Raw genomic sequence first — 17,319 nt, 5'->3', positions numbered from 1 at the left:
ACATGATGTTCCCAGCGTTTTGTTGGCATGATTTGCCAGGGCTAATAAAAGCTTGTGATTATCATATAAATGTTCTCCCCCTCCTCCCCTGGATGGGTTCAGTCTCCTCCCACAAACCCCCTGCCTGCTTATCTGTGGCTGTTTTAACACAGGAGGAACTGGGACCCCAAAGTCCGTCTGCCCCACTTGGTTATGTTTCTGTGACTGTTTTAACATCGGAGGGAGAATCTGGGACCCCAAAGTCCATCTGCCCCACTTGGCCCTGACCCCTGTGACCCCCGTGCATCCAGAAGGGAGATCAAACCCCAGCAACCCCCCCGTGCAGGTTACCAGGTGTGACTGGAAGCTCTGATCCTAGGGGTCTGGCCATGTCCCTTCTGCACTGAGCATCTAACTCTAAAGGCATGTCTTCCTTTCTTGTGAATGCTTATTCTCAGTGCAGATTCTATTCAAGCCGCCTCTGAGTAAGTGCTCCCTGCTCTCCAAACGCCAAAGTTCACTAAAACTCCCCCTGATTTACGCACAGCTTCCGACTGCCAGCACCTGGCAGCCGCAGCAACCAGCTCCGTCATAAACAGATCGCATACAATTTAATTTTAATGTGCTCGTTAGTCGTAGCACATTTCAGACATAATTGTGAACGCAACACAAAATTATAGCAAAAAGACAATTTTAATGCTGCCGTAGAAAAAAGGGTTATATGAAGAGTCACATAATGGTGCTTCATTGTCAACAACCAAACAGGGCACAGAGTGTGTTACGGTGTCTGTGCTGTTTACATGCCAATATTTTATACAAAGGTTCTCATATGGTGTCAGCTGTCAGTTACTTCTGCAAATTAACTGCCAAAAATGGAGAAGAACAGAATCACTTGGAGAGCCGGTAACCACGGGTTACCTTTCATAAGCCTAAAGATAAAGCTGCAGTGTGGGATCTTGGGAGAATAATTAGGAAGAACAAAACAGAAAGTTACCAATTGAAATAGAAAGGCATCCTACAATATGGAATAGCAACCAAGAGGGCTTATAAATAAGTGAAAGAGGTTGGATCACAGAATGCCTCATGACTTTTAAGCAAAGTATTACAGTACAAACATTTTAAAGGCTTTATCAATGTTTAGGAAATACAGTACAAGTTCTCTTTTTTTTTTTTGTTCTTTTTTTTTTAACCTTTTCAAATAGACTTAACCCTTTGAGCACTGAGTTTATTTTGAGCGTTCTTTGATTTCTAATAAATACCTTTAAAAATCATGTGCAAAATAGTTATGCCTGCCAGGGATGTTTTTCCCGGTCTCGTTTATTCAGCCTGCTCAAAACAAATGATAATATGATGCTAATAAATATGTATAATTTAAACATGAACCTCTATCAATATAGATGTACTGTATAGCAAAACAAACTATCATACTTTGCTTTCAGATAATGTTTCTGTATACTTTATAAATGCTATCTGTGGTATCTTCTGTATAATTTACAATGTTTGCATGTAAAAAACAAAACCCATAGACCTTAAAAAAAAAAAGAAATATACACTATACATAGGCACAGCTTATGCCCAGAGCATAGCAGGTGCATAAAACACTGTTGCTATAAATGCAAGAAAAAAGGGTCATTTAACCACAATCACATTTTGTTCATAAGAGAGTCTGAAATCTATACAATATATACATCTATGTTTCAATGTGAAAATAATATTCTTTTAAATTTCAAGGCGTGTTATACCCCTGCAGACCTGCATAAATGGAGGTTCATATTATTCATTATAACTAAGCTGGTAAGGAGTTTAAAAAACAGAGCTTCATACATTATTATTATTTCATTTTATTTTTTAACCAAATTAATGCAAAAGTGCTTCAAAGTACTCAGAGGGCTAAAGATGAAAGGGTGAGGAATGCCAGCACACTCGAGTCTCGTGGAAAAAGTGTGCCTGATTTCGTTATAAATGCTTAATTAAACTGTCTGTTAATGCATGCAGCTTGAAGCATCGGAGGATGCTCACAACTAAATCCCATTTACACAAAGTTCCAAACACTTACCACTGCATTTTAACCTTCATATTTTACCAGTAACAACAGCTGATTATGCACCTCTATTAAACACTGTACAGTTATACAAAACAGTCCAGCCCAGAGTGATTCTCTGCAGTTAAAATAAGAACATGTGCCAAGATCAACAAGTCAGAGGGGGCCTGAAGGTGCCTTCCACAGTTCCCCTCAAAGCAAACTGCAGTCCTTTCTATCAAAAGCAAATGCTACTGCTTCTCTAACTCAGAGACATACAGAAGGTGGTCTTCCGGAGATTTCCCATGTGTTTTGCTAAGGTGGAGTTTAACAGCGTGCTTGCTGGCAAAGGTCCGATTGCAAAGTTTGCACTGATAGGAGGTCCCCAGGTCCTCCTCAGGGGAGGACGTCACCATTTTTTCTGATGGTGACTTGGTTTGTGCTATCTGATTGTTAATCTGTTCGGTGGACAGTTTGGATAAGTCCCGTAGCCGGAAGCCTAGGTGTGACTCTAGGTGACTGATGTACGTCGAAGGAGTCCTGATTTGGGACGCACAGTCGTTACAAAAGAAGACGGGGTGGCCAGTGTCCAGGTTTTTGAGGAACTTTGTTCCACCTGTCCTTCGAAGCTGGTATTTCACGTTGGCCAGCCAGTGGCTGATGGTGGTCATGGACAGTCCAGTGAACCTGGAGATATGCATCCGCTCCTGGGGGCTCAGGTCTGACATGATGTACTTCCCTTCCGAGGTCTGCCGGAGGCTGGCGGCAAACTGGGCCTGGAGGATCAGGAGGTGCTGGGGGTTCCAGTTTGACTGGCGGCCCTTCCTCTTCTGGGCAGGCGTCGACTCCTCAGCCTCCTCCAGAGTGGCCCCGTCAATGTCAGACTTCTCGGAGATGCTGGAAGGAGTGGAGGATTTTGACGTGTGGCTCTCTGTCAAGTTCTTCAGCATATCGGATATATCTGACAAGGCATTCTCGCGTAGCGGCGAGTTTGACATGAATGATACGACGGCAGATGTCTTTGCCGTTGTCACCGTGGATGAGGAGGTTGCCGGGGCTGTGGACGTGGGTGACAGAAGCACTGAACCCAATGAGCAGCCTTTGTCACTCTTCCCTTTTGTCAAGTCTATGGGCTGGTCATTGTTGACGTGGTAGAAATAGCGGTCGAGGTGGTCTGCCTTCTTGGACTGCAGGGGCGGCGGGGTGGCCACGGCGGCCTTCTCCGCCAGGCTGTTGCTCATCTTGAAAAGCATGCTCATGGGGTCCAGGGCAGGCAGGGAGGGCTTGGCGGCCTTGCCCAGGTGAATGTTCATGACTGACTGCAGGGCGCTCAAAGGGTTAACAAAAGGCTGTTCGGGTGGGTGGTCGGTGATGATGGCCGTGCTGCCGCTCAAGCTGCTGGCCAGGGGCTTCACCAACTCCTTGCCGTTTTCTACCGGCTCGGCCAGGGGGCTCCCGTCCTTGCACCCATCCCGTTGGGGGCTGGGGCTGCTCTCCTGGCTTCGGAAGCCCCCGTCACTGGACGCCTCCATCTTGATGGGCTCCCCAACCTCACTGCTGCACGGGGAGGGGGTGGCCCGCTTGGGCGGAGACAGCTTCCCATCCGGCTCCTTCATCTTCTCCTCCACTTTGGCAACTTTCTCAGTGACCTTTTTCACCAGCTCCTCCATGGCATGGAAGTTTGTCTTGGGCATGGGGGAGGTCTGGCTGCTGGGCGGAGAGACCAGGGTCTGGTTTTTCGTCGGGGAGACAATCTCACTGTTGCCAAACATGGGTTTCAGGGGCGTGCTCTTCCCCGACGAACCCAGGGACAGTTTCATCATGTTGGGAAGTTGGTAGGCGGCATGGATGCTGGGGTAGCCCCCCCAGCTAGGAGTGCCGTTCTGGGCCTTGTTGATTGCGGATGTCACTGTGTTTTCCAGGGATTTGAGGATATCGAGCCCCCCCTTGGGACTCTCTTCTAGGTCATTTTCAGTCAAGTAATGGTATTTGGAAGAGATGTCACACTTCTCCTCCTCTTCACCAGGCTTGTCCTTTTGCCTGGGTTTCTCGTCAGTGATCGCTTTCTCCTTGTCAACTTCCTTCTTGACCTCCACATTCAGTTTTGGGGAGATGCTGGCGGGTGTGCTGGAGGGGGACGTGAAGGTGGTGGCCGCCAGGGGCACGGACTGGACCTTCTCATCCAGCAGGGTTGTGATGGTAGGCGTGATGGGCGTCTCCACAATGGGTTTCCCCTTCTTCATGGCCGAGTTGGTGACCTTGATGAAGTGGCCAGTGACCATCATGTGGGCTGTGAGCTCCTGCAGGGTGTCATGCGAGCTCCCACACTCCATACACTTCAGGATCTGCGACTTCCGGGCCTCAAAGTGCCACGCGTAGCTGGCCCCGTTCTGGTGGCCGTATCGGTTATTTGGCGTGATGTAGGGGTTGGAGTTCTTCTGAAGGGCATCGTTGGTGTCCGAGATGGTGGCTTTGGGGGTTCCACCTGTGGAATCCGGGGAGCTGGGGAGCTCCAGCTCCAGAGAAGCTTTCTTCCGAGCGGCAGGGATGATTTTGGCGGCGACAGGAGTGACGGGTTCCTTCAGAGGCACTTTTTGGTAGTGTTTTGTTTTGATCATATGGACACTCAAATCCTGCAGGGACTCAAAGGAGTGACCACAGTACATGCACTTCAGCACTTTCTGGGCGTCCTCCTTCCCTTCCATTTCCAGCAAGGAGCGTTTGCGAGGCTTGGACCAGCGCTTGGGGTTGTTGTTATCGGTCTCATGGTTGTCGTCGCGGTAATGCCCCGTCTCGTTCATATGCACCGTCAACTCCACCAGGGTGTCATAGGCGGCGCTGCAGTCCTTACAGCGGAACTTGCTGGCCCCGGTGAAGATGGAGCCGTAGAGCTTGCTGCTCTGCCGGTACAGCTGCACGGTGCTGAAGAGGCTGGGCTCCGGGAGCATGCGGCTCTGCGACACCTGCTGCAGGGTCTTAGCCATGGCGCTCTGGTGCCAGTCGAAGCTCCCGCTGCCACAGCTGCTGCTGCTGCTACTGCTGCTGCTGCTGCTGCCATTGTTCTTCTCCGAGGAGGGCTGGTGCAGGTTGAGGTTGAGGCTGGACCAGTAGGAGTTGGAGAGGAAGTTGTTGTACACGGCCTTCATCTGCTCCAGGCTATCTGACACGGTCGTGTCTTCCAAGGGGACCGTGACCTCCTTGGTCTCCTCTTCGTTCTTGATGGAGCCACTTTCAAAGTCAGCCATCCGGTCACTGGTCTCACTGATGTGTGACTCGCTGTCCATTTCGTGGCTAGAAAACTCGGCGGCCGGGGAGTTCTGGTAGCTGGGGCAGGCCCTGGTGAGCTCCTTCTCCGGGCACATGTACTTGGCCGAGGGCTCTCCATCTGCCGTGTGCTCCTCGGGGTCTAAACCTTCATCCACCAGGGCAGCAGCCTTTAACTCTTCGGAAACATAGGCTGCCGTGATAACAGGTGTGAACGAGAGACAGGTGGGATGGAATGAAGAGAGAGAGGGAGAAGGAGAGAAAGAAAAAAAAAAGCATTAGTACGTGTTGATCTTACCTGGAATATGTTCTGGACTCTCAGGAAAACACAGCAACCCAGATGGGTACATTTATTTGTAAAATTAGATAGTTAAAATGTGGTGTTTCTTTGGAGCAAAAAAAAAAAAAAAATCTGCTCTTCAAACATAATTTGCCACCTTATTCTTCTCAAGGGGCAACAGCTTGAAATTAAAACTAAATTTGAAATTAATGAAGCACATTCTGGAGGTGGCATTCATTTCTAAAGTAATAAATTACTTGTATCAACCTCAGAGACAGCAGTTCCTGTCTGTCAATTAATATGTCTTATGCTTCTCCTACCCCTAATGCATTTCTTAACAGACAGATTCACAATTTAAATTAAGCAAGCATTTTTTACTCATTACATTTTTGAGGCTCAATCTTTAATAAATATAAAGTATAAAAGCATCAATAAAATTTTTACCAAGTAAAAAGAAAGTGCATTCATTGTAATCAATGAAAAACAAGGTTTTGTGGCTTTTTTTTTTTCTTTCTTCCTTCTGGAAAAGTAGGTCTCAGAAAAGCTTAGAGGTAAGTTTACTGGCAGGGATAGGTGTGGGTTCGTTCCGGTTGAGAGGCGACACCTAGACCGGCTACCACGCAGCCCCCAGCCCCGTCCCCCATGTGAACACTCTACCGTTCGCAGCCACCCGCGCACACACACTCTCCATGCAGAATTATGTCAGAACAAGTTCAGGAAAATTGGTATGCGGCGCTCATTCCTGCTGTATAAATATATACAAGACCTTCCAGTGGACCTTACAAATGTCAAAGTGTTTGCTCTTTAGACTACTTTGTCAATATTTACTCAGTATAAGCTTCATGGGTATCCAACAGAGATGCTGTCTTTCTGGAAGCGATGTAATGGGATGTAAATCCAACATGCATTCCCACGCAGGTGGAGGGCAGGCCACGCGCCTGCAGGTTCTGGAAGACGCATATCCAGAGATGCAGAGCCTGGAGAATACTTGTGTTCATGCAACAGGGTGATTTTTTTTTTTCATTCTCTTGCATTCAGTGACTTGCATTACTCCTTACTAAACTCATCTGTCACTGCATATTGCATCGGAGTAGATTTTTGGCCTGTGAGGCGTGGCCAGCCCTGTGGCCAGGAACAATTTCAAGGTAAAGGAAAAGGGGGGAAAAGTGACTCTGTCCTGTCAGCTCCTAAATACTTGTTTGCTTCGAAAGGCCAGTGGGGAAACATGTTAGGTGGCGGGGAGGCTGCAGTGCCAATTGCAAGGCTGATTTCTACGAAAAGCTCTTCAGAAAAGATGAAAAGCTTTGTTTGTGGAATTGACTCCACTGACTTTAAAGATCTGTCCCTATTCCATTTCACATCAGAAAACAAACCAACACCAGTGAAGAGTCCCTGGAAGCCAAACGGATAGGCCCCCCTCGTTCCTTCCAGGACAAGTGTGATTCTGTTGCTCCTAAGCCCCTGCTTTCAGTGCCAAGATTCCTAAGTCAAGACACATGGAATCCCAACACTGATGTCATGTGAACTTGGATGGGAACTGTCCCAGGTACACACATCAGCTGCAGGGAGGGGGATACTTCTGCTCATTTGCCAACTACAAAGCAAGAGTCTTGTGCAGGAGCCATGGATGTTCTTTACACCAGAAGGGAATGCCCTGCTGCAGTCGGTCAGCTGAGTGTGAGGTGCTATGGGAAACCTCAAGTTTGAGATCATGCACTTCGAGATGACAAATAAAGATGGCAAAAGCTCTGTTCCTAGGGCCAGGACCAAATGCATACGGAAATACAGTGCCGGCCATTGGAGGCTCCCGTGCTGGCCACAGTGAAGACTGGGAATGCGTGCGTTGGAGAAAGAACAGGAAAAGAAAAAGAAAAGGTCATCTCACTCTCCACCCCCCGCCCCCCATCCTGCAACAGGCTTCCTCAGCGTGCAGCATATTCTAGAAATCTGGACCCAAAACTCCAATGAGGTGGCAGGCCTGGAGGAAGAACAGCCAAGGCAGAGTAAGCAAGCATCCCAATTTGCCTGGACCTGTCCTGGTTTCAGCACTGGACATCCTGCATCCCGGGAATCCACTCAGTCTTGTGCAAACAGAACAATGGCTTGTTACCCTAGCTGGGGTACACAGTATGAGTGAGGTCAGAGCATCCAGGTGGGTCTGCAACCTCTCTTATAATCCTCTCGGGGAACAGCTGGAGCAGGGTAGGCTGGGTTTAGCTAGACACAGCCCACTGTCTGCAGAAGTGCACCGGGTGCATGCACGTATGATGTTTCCATAGTAGGGTTTTATTGTAAACGGGAAAAGAGGAGGAAATCCCAGAGCTGGTGTCCCTCTCACTGAGACCCAAGGAAATGCCCAGGCTGTAGATGCCCATGATGTAGATAGGTAAAGATATCAAAGTCCCTTCTTTCCTGCAGATGCCCCTTGGAGCCAGTCTGCAGTACAAACCCCACACCCCGGGGATTTTGCTCCTATTACAGTAGCTCCCATGAAATTAAGTCTGGGAGAGAAATGGCCCCACAGCAGCCACTAAGAGAGACCACCAGCAGCCAGAAGAAGCAGAGCCAATAGTGAACACGACAGAGTTCTCTGTAGGTGGAGGCTGCCAGGTGAGTGGGGAACCCAGGGGCTCTGCCAGCCCACCTGCCACCCAGAAGCAATGCATCTCCTAGCGGCTAGAGCTTTCCCCACCCCTGCTGCACAAGCACCAACCCAGCCCAAGCTTACTGGAGCACCCCTCCCCAACACATGCACCATCAATGAAGTGACCAGCTCCCATCCCGGGCTGGCCCACAACATACGCCAATATGCTTTGTAAATTACACAGCAGTGTCAGCATGTGATCAGTCTGATGACCAAAGAGGAAATTAATATGGAAAGAAAAGGCCAACCTCTCAACCTCCCGGGTGGGAACAAGATCCAACTCAGAGAATTAAAAGGCTCTAGTGCCAAGGAGAACTGGGTCCTGGAGACACCTGCCCTCACTGCACACCCCACCCCTGGCCTTGTCATGGTTTCTGAGGGTCCTTACAAGCGCATGCCCTCATGGCTATGATGGGAGCCTCACTCCCTGTTCAAATGACCATTTTCTTTTCCGATCCGAAGGTGTATTTCCTTAGGTGGAGCCTAAGACTTTTACCCACTGGTTCTCCCCTCCACATTAAAGTAAAGGGAAAGGTCAGGTATGGTGGCTCACACCTGCAATCCCAGCACTTTTGGAGGCCAAGGCAGGTGGATTCCCTGAGCTCAGAAGTTTGAGACCAGCTTGGGCAACATGGTGAAACCCCATCTCTACTAAAATACAAAAAAATTAGCTGGACATGGTGGCACATGCCTGTGGTCCCAGCTACTCCAGAGACTGAAGCAGGAGAATCGCTTCAACCTGGGAGGCATAGGATGCAGTGAGCCAAGACCCATCACTGCACTCCAGCCTGGCGACAAAACAAGACCCTATCTCCAAAAATAAACAAATAAATCCATAAAAATAAAGGAAAATACCCATCCTTCCACCATGCTTTGCAATAATTTCACTACTCTGAGAATATCATTTATCCTCTTGACTACTGAACTTTAAAAATGTTCAAGAAAATGGAAATGGACCCAGTGAGATGAGGGAATTACGGGATGAAAGGCACTCCACAAATGCGCATCAAGCGCCCACAGGAGCCAGGCAGGTTTGCACACACTGAGCATGGCAGAGTTTTCTTTCTCTAGGCCTCCATTTCCCTTTTTGAATGATATGGCGTACTAGAGTAATACTGGTAAGGTCCTTTCTCGGCGATGTGCCTATCATTTTATTGCCTTTCTGAGAAGGCAAAGAGCTGAGATGTAAAGTCGCTTAATCTGGTTCCCTCTCTGCAAATGCCAACCTCCCCAACACTCAGCAAATCAAGTCCTTCCTCAGTGCTTTCTTTAGACTGAGCTTGACAGGCAAAGCCCCTGTCTGGATAGAAGGAAGGGCTTCTGGAAGCACAGCAAATGCCCTGTATCAGGCAAGGAGGGGAGGAAAGACTGGATGTTTCCAGTCACTGTGCAGGTGGTGAGAAGTCAACAGTGGTGTGGGGCAGGGCTACCGAGAACCTGGTCCCCACCAGCGGCAGGCACTGTCCACCGATTCCACCTGACAATGCATCACGTATGACCTCAGGAAACTCTGCTACTGTCTCCAATGGTGTTTGAGATTGTTTAAATTCCTTGTTGCTGCTTAACTTTTTGCGCATTCTTGACTGAATTCTCTAAGGGTGAGAACCTTCCATTCTTAGTCTTACACGCAGTAGGGGAGCAATGGACGGTGGCTGTCTCATTTCAAAGAGGTTACAGGGGGTCATGTCCAGCAGCGAGGAGTTGTAACAGCCTTTGTAACAGGATTCCCCCTTCTCTCTGCAGCCTCCCACAAGGGCCCAGTCTAGCCACTAGCATCTCTCACCCCACCCGCAACCAACTCCTTGACTCCAGCCCCAGCCCCAGATATTAATCTCATCTCCAAGCAGAAGCTACTGAGATTAATATGGAACAGCGGGCTGGTCATGTCACCTCCCCATTTAACACCCTCAGTAACTTCCCACTGGGCTCAGAAGAACATCCAGATTCCTAGACTTCCTTCCTAAAGGAAGGAAGTCCTCCACTGTTCAGCCCGGCTCCCCTCCAGCCCCTCTCAGCTTCTGAGATGCACCAAGATCTCTCACTCCTCACTTTCTAGCGCTGCCTCCTCTGCTGGAAACCCTGGGGCAGGTGCAGTGAAACGGAGAATGTGGGAACCCACGCTTCCCCAGGCCTCATGGCAAAGGCTCTTGGGGACCGCATGGCTTTGACTCCAGCTTTTGTCCCCTTAGCGATGGGGATCACTTGTCTAAGGCAAGATGTTCCAACACACTCTCAGCTTTGTGTGGTCAGGACCAGACCCCACACCCTCACACCCTAGATACCAGCCACAACCCTACTGTCCGGCCCACAGTGGCCACTCAGTGCATGTCAGTGGGATGAATGAATGGATGGATGGATGGACAACATAGATGGCTGCTTCATACCTCCTAAATAGTTGCCAAAATATCCTGAGCAGATCCTGAGTCCAGCCAATCCCAATGCAAAGCAGATATGCTGGGGTGAGACCCAAAGTCCATCCTAGACCAGTTCTGTCTGCGTGTGACTGACACGTTCAGCAGTGCCACTTCATGAGGAAAGGTCTCTGGGGTAGACTGGAACCCACCACCATTGAAGATGGGAGGAGACACCCCAGTTGGCAGTCTCCTTGCACTGGAGCCCCTCACGCTGTGCCCACACTCAAATATCCTCTTCAGGAAAGCATTATTGGTTGGGTGTGGTAGCTCTTGTCTATAATCCCAGCACTTTGGGAGGCTGAGGTGGAAGAATCACTTGAGCCCAGGGGTTCAAGACCAGCCTGGGCAACACAGTAAGACCCATCTCTATAATTCTTTTAAAAATTAACTGGGCATGGTGGCATGTATCTGTAGTCCCAACTACTTAGGGGCTTGAGGCAGGAGGATCACCTGAGTCAGGAGGTTGAGGCTGCAGTGAGTTATGATGACACCACTGCACTAAAGCCTGGGTGACACAGTGATTCTGTCTCTTAAAAAGAAAAAAAAAATAAAGTAGGTCAGGCGCGGTGGCTTACACCTGTAATCCTAGCAGCACTTTGGCAGGCTGAGGCAGGCGGATTGTCTGAGCTCAGGAGATTGAGACAATCCTGGGCAATGTGGTGAAATCGTGTCTCTACTAAAAATACAAAAATATCAGCCCAGCATGGTGGCGGGTGCCTGTAGTCCCAAGTAATTGAGAGGTTGAGAGGCGAGAATCGCTTTAACCTGGGAGGCAGAGGTTGCTGTGAGCCGAGATCGTGTCACTGCACTCCAGCCTGGGCAGCAGAGCAAGACACTGTCTCAGAAAAAATAAAAATAAAAAAGGAAAAGTGAAAGTGGAAGTGGAAGAAAAAGAATGCATTATTATCCATCCCTCTATCCCTCTTTTCTTTTGAACGAATAAGATGGGAACCTCTCCTGCCAGCTCCCATGGAGGAGGCAGCTAGACTGTGAGGGGGAGGAGGTTCTCATTCAAACCAAGCCAACAGCTGCAAAGGAGTGAGCAGGGGCTAGCAAGTGAGGGGCAGACTGGGAACCCACATTGCATCCCATGCTTCCCCAAGCCCCTCTCTTGAAAGAGTCTCCCTTTGAGACGTGAGCCCCTGCGGAACGGCTGCACCTGCTTCCCCACGAACACGTCACTCTCCTTACCCCACCGATGAAGTGTGTGTGCTTCAAGCGGCAAGACAGCCATCGATCTCTCAAGAGCTGAGTGCCAAGGACACGTTTCCAGACAACTGCCTGAACCGAAGAACTTGGCATGCACAGAACCGAATGGGACTCCTGGGTAGAGACACACATCCATGAGAAATAAAAGCTCCCAAACTTACAAAAGCTTTCTGCAAAGTTCTATAGCACAACGACCTTAGAAGGCCACTCGATGGAAAGCAATACAAACACACAAAGAAACAAAAATCAAAGACAAGACAGGGATCCTGCATAGTACGAGCATATTTAGGAGCTGTGTTCACATTCATTGCATCTGGTTCGCTCAATGGTCAAGGAAGGTGGAAAAATCATCTCTATTTTGCAGAAAAGGAAACAGGAGTTCTGGCTAGTCTCACAACACACTTGCACCGACAAACCAGTTCTGACCCCAAGCCCTCTACTGCAACCCCTCAGGATGAGTCGCTGGAGGTAGACAGGGCATTTGCCTGAACTCCTAAGATCCACACCCTGGTCCCCTGACACTGGACCACACCGGAAGTGAAGGAGGGAGCTCCCTGTCCCTGGAATGAGGAGTGGGCAGCCCGACAGAGCCTTCTGACTACCCCAGTGGGATCCATACCTGCCCCTCCAGGAAGGTCCAGTATCCCCACCCTCAGTTCACCACTGGCGTGGCTTCCACACCACGTATGTGGGGATGACAGACGTATCATGTCCTGGGAGAGAAGGGACCTGGCCCACCACGGCCATCAACGGTCTGGAGACAGCAATTCTTTCATTAATATGTATTGTTGTCATTAACTAAACTCAACCGCTAGGTAAAAAGAAATTAATATGTTTCAACATAAATATAAAACAGTAAGCTGGGGCATAACCGAATTCATTTCTGGGCAAGGAGGAATTACCTTCATCACACAGTTAGGAATCTCTCCCAAAAGATGAAGAGGAAGTGTCGGCTGGGACCTGCACTCTCCAGCCACGGGGGCCGTGGGTGGGCAAGTCAGCGGTGGGGGTGGGGCACAGGGTGTAGGTGAAAAGAAAGGAAAAGGAAGCATAGCTGCGTCCCGCTCCCCAACGCGATTTCCAAGTAAACTGCCCTGTGAACATTAGCATTTTCTGGGCTGAAATGAAGGTATTGAAGTTATAACCCTCTGTTTTCCCTGGGAAGGTGCTTTGCTGGCTAAAACTTCTTACAGATTCCTTTTCTCCATGTCTTCTTATTACGGAGAGCCCAGAAAAGCACCCTCTCGGCAATGAGTGCCTCTGGTCATCTGAACATAAGGACGCCTGTGACTGTGCTGGAGGAAACGGTAGAGGCAGGAGGGGGAGCAGGAGGCAGGGAAAGGAGGGAAAGGAGAAGAAAGGACTGAAGAGGGAAGGGGCCATCAATCATCCGGGGTTTGAGAAGGGTGCAGAGAGAGAGGAGGGGCCAGCAGAGAGGACAGAGGGAGAAAGAGATGGGAGAGGAAGCCAAGAATCCACTAGGGCTGGGGTTGGGGAGAGAGAGGCCACTGAGGGGCATGGGAGGTAGGAATGGAGAGAAAGAACATGGATGACGGTGATTTGAGAAGAGACAAGGACGAAAGGTTATTTTAGTGGAAAGGACTCTGACGGAGAGAGCCTGGAGCCTGGTGCAAAATTGGCCCTGAGGGTGGCCGCCAAGGTAAAATAGGACCTAAGGGGAGCCGCCACGGGTCCGTTCCAATGCTGAGGACTCTGGGTCTTTTCTCCTACTTCCCTCAATACTCAGATTTTCAAATGACACAGGGTGATTTGTATTTTCTATTTTTTTTTTTTTTTTGAGACAGGGTCATGTTGTGTTACCTGGGTTGAAGTGTGGTGGTGCAATCACAGCTCTGCAGCCTCGAACTTCTGGACGCAAGCCATCCTCCCGCCTCAGCCTCGTGGGTAGCTAGGGCTACAGGCACCAGATGCCATGCCACGATAAGAGTGCTGTTTTTGTTTTGTTTTGTTTTGAGATAGAGTTTCACTCTGTTGCGCAGGCTGGAGTGCAATGGCTCGATCTCGGCTCACTGCAACCTCCGCCTCCTAGGTTCAAGCGATTCTCCTGCCTCAGACTCCCGAATAGCTGGGTCTACAGGCATGTGCCACCATGCTCAGCTAATTTTTTTTTTTGTATTTTTAGTAGAGTATTTGTTTCATCGTGTTAGCCAGGCTGGTCTCGATCCCCTGACCTTGTGATCTGCCCCTCTCTGCCTCTCAAAGTGCTTGCATGAGTCACCACACCCGGCCAGTGTTTTTTTGGTTCTGTTTTGGTTTTTGTTTGTTTTGTTTTGTTTTTTAATAATAATTTAACTAGCTGAAGGGGTGACCAAAAAGGAAATTAACTACTCAGCCAACTCTGGTGGACACGGCCAGCAGGAAGCAGACTGAAGACAGGCGCCAGTTTCTGCCCCGGGGTGACCTGGAGCTGTCCTGGGCAAAGAAGACAAAAAGAGGCCAGCAAGGCCAGGGAAGCCCCAGGAGAAACAGGCCCCGGAGCCTCTGCAAGTCTCCAAGAGCCACTCTCAGGCCCTCACACAGGTGGGATCACATTGGAGACGCAAAACTGTGCAGAAGACAGCTTATGGACCGGGCATGGTGGCCCATGCTTGTAACCCCAGCACTTTGGGAGGCCGAGGCAGGAGGATTGCTTGTGCCCAGGATATTGAGGAAACAATAGCAAGACCCTGTCTCTACCAAAAAAAAAAAAAAAAAAAAAAAAATAGGTGGGAATGGTGGCACACACCTGTGGTCTCAGCCACTCAGGAGGCTGAGGTTGGAGGATCACTTAAGCCCAAGAGTTTAAGGCTGCAGTGAGCTGTGATCACACCACTGCACTCCAGCCTGGATGACAATGCGAGGCTGTCTCAGAAAAAAAAAAAAAAAAAAAAAAAGAAGGATGATGGCTTGGGAAGGTGGCTGTCAGGTGTGTTTTCCCAAGCAGGCTCTCCAGGACTCATGCATGGCAATCTCTGCAGACCCTCCTGCCTTTTCCTCATAGCCAGAATCAACTTCAATGCCTAAGTGCTCAGCAGGCACTAAGTCCCCTTCTCTGCTGCAGAATGTGCTGGGACAAGGAGAAATGCCAAGATGCTCACAAGGCATCCTGACCACTTCTCACTCCTCACCTACCTGCCTACCTCACACCTGGGCCCACAACAGAACAGACCCCAAGGAAATGGCAGGAGGAGACAGCAGGGGACAAATCAAAAGCCACAGCAACCCAATATGGAGAGCTGTCCAGGAGGACAGTAGCTGCACTCTGAAGAGGACCTGCTGATTCTCTGCTCTGTCGCCCGGCCTGGTGTGTAGTGGTGTGATCATGGCTCACTGCATGGCCTCGAACTCCTGGGCTCAAGTGATCCTCCCACCTCAGCCTCCCTAGTAGCTGGAACTACAGGTAAGCACCACTATGTTAATTAAAAACAATCTTTTTTTTTTTAGAGACGGGGTCTTGCTGTGTTGCCTAGGCTGCTCTGGAACTCCTGGCCTCAAGCGATCCTCCAGCCTCCGCCTCCCAAAGCACTGAGATTCCAGCATGAGCCACCAAGCCGGGTAGGACCTGCTGTTTATGCATCACATTTTTCTCTGGGAAACAATGTGATATTAGGCAGGGAGGCCCTGGGTCTCAGCTCCTGCCCTGCCATGGATTAGCCCTGTGGCTGTGATGACTGACTTCACGTCTGGGAACATCAGTCTCTTCATCCACAAATGGGAGGGAGGAATGGGAAGATGCAACCAGGCACATCTGCCTCCTAGGTGTTTGCAGGCAACCAAGGATTTCATAAGGAGTGGGCATAAAGGACTTTTGCAAGTTAAAGAAACTCTACAAATAGAGGTGCACCAACTAACTGCACAGGGGTTGTGCTCCATGGGAGCACAGGAGGCCACCCGCTGTTGGGCATCTGGGAAGCAAGGCCAGGGAATGGCACCTAAGCTCATCCCTCCTCTTGTAAAGACCCTCTGCGCTGACCTCCCTGCCTTTCAGGAAAGGAGGAGGTAGGGGGACCAGCACCAAGCCCTCCTGGGGTGAGAGCTCCCACTGGGGCTTGGATTCTGTCCCTCCTCCCTCTGGGCAGCCTTAAAATGGGGGCTGCAGAAACGGAAGAAAGTCGGACAGAGATGGGAAGAAAAAGAGAGGGAAACGAAGGGCAAGGAAAGGAGGTGAGGAAGAAAGAGACGATGTCAGACGCACACCTGCAGCATTAGCGCTACTGATCAAGCACAGCACTCCTCCCCAGGCCCCGGCCCCTGCTGCAGGGATTCTAGGAAGGAAGCAGGCAGGAACATGGACTCAGTCCCGCTCCACACCACTGCATGGAACTGACTTGAGATCCCCAGTGCCCCATTCCCAGGGTGGGGGTTGGAGCCAGATGCCCTGCAGCACGGTGCTAGCTGGGATGGCCACCTCGGACACTGGCTCTCAGACTGGCTGCCACTGTCCCTACAGCCCTCAGCCGCCAGCCGGGCCACATTCTCCTCCAGGCTGAACCCAGTGTCTGTATCCGCTGGGCTTCTGCCTTGAATCACCTTCCTCTGTGTCAGGGAAAGAGCTCAAAGTCCCCAGAAAATTTCACCTAAATTTCAGCTTATTCTCAATACACCTGGAAAATGTGGATGAACTGATTCATTTGACACAAGAATTTCTGCTTGACAAAGGACTCTTGTAAGTGCCTTACACACTGTGCCCCCTGGGTTATGCTTATATATGGGAGCTCTCTGCTGTGCAAACGTGTCGCACACCTTACTATGATGAAGCAAGGGGATTCCTTTCTCAGGGGAACAACACCTGCCTATCAGCTCTGTCTGATGAAACCTGATTTGGGACCTAGAGCCATCCCCAGATGTCCTGAGGTCCCACAAAATGGGCTGCTCAGAGGCAGCTGCCTCCAGACCTGGCCCGGAGCGCTGGTGAGCATGAGGGATAGATAGGAGGGAGGCTCAGGTATGGATTGCCCCTAACCAAACACATTCCCCCTGGCCCTCAGGGAACATGAAAAATCACGATGAAGGTACACCCTCCTGGTTCTCGTCTGGGAGGGGTTCAAAGCAACAGCGTGGAGGCAGGACTTCCCTTTTGTGTAGAGAGAGAGGCGATGGCAGGAGTAAGTGTGGGACGGAGTGGAAGGGGCTTAGCTAAACACGCTCTGGGGAGTACCAATATGATTGGATTGCATGTTGGGCCTCTGTCTAGTTATTAAATAGGCAGGGAGAAAACAGAATGGTTCTAGAGGATTGCTTATGCCTTGTACCCAGGAGGTGACAATTCAGTAGGGAACACAAGTCTTCTTTCTCCATCCATCCACCTGGGCACCCGGAGTCACCTGGAGATGCCACCTAGGATGCTGGAGGTCATGGCCTCTGGGGACAAATAAGAGAATGGCATTCTTGGATGGTTCCAGAGAAACCAGGGGCCTTCCAGACATCGCTGCTGGGCTTTGCAGCTCCCCAGAAACCAGGGGAATACCCAAAGGTCCAGAGGGTACAGAAGGGCATGGTTTGGCACTGG

General features: G+C 50.0%; 1 protein-coding gene across 2 annotated transcripts in view; it reads right to left on the bottom strand.

Moving 5' to 3' along the window:
* Window positions 1-653: 653 nt before the first annotated feature.
* Window positions 654-17,319, bottom strand: part of TSHZ3 (teashirt zinc finger homeobox 3) — a 75,713-nt gene continuing 59,047 nt past the window's right edge. The window contains exon 2 of one of the 2 annotated variants that reach the window (XM_064381523.1): window positions 654-5,456. In XM_064381523.1, the coding sequence (XP_064237593.1) occupies window positions 2,251-5,456 (3,206 nt within the window). In that variant the 3' untranslated portion in view covers window positions 654-2,250. The remainder of the gene's footprint in view (window positions 5,457-17,319) is intronic. The other variant, XM_064381524.1, reaches the window with a different exon arrangement.

Source organism: Aotus nancymaae, unplaced genomic scaffold (genome assembly GCF_030222135.1).
Source record: "Aotus nancymaae isolate 86718 unplaced genomic scaffold, 86718_ANA_hifiasm-v0.15.2.pri h1tg000028l, whole genome shotgun sequence".
Lineage (NCBI taxonomy): Eukaryota > Metazoa > Chordata > Mammalia > Primates > Aotidae > Aotus > Aotus nancymaae.
Note: the sequence above shows the minus strand (reverse complement) of the source record. Positions and strands in the feature narration are given on the sequence as shown.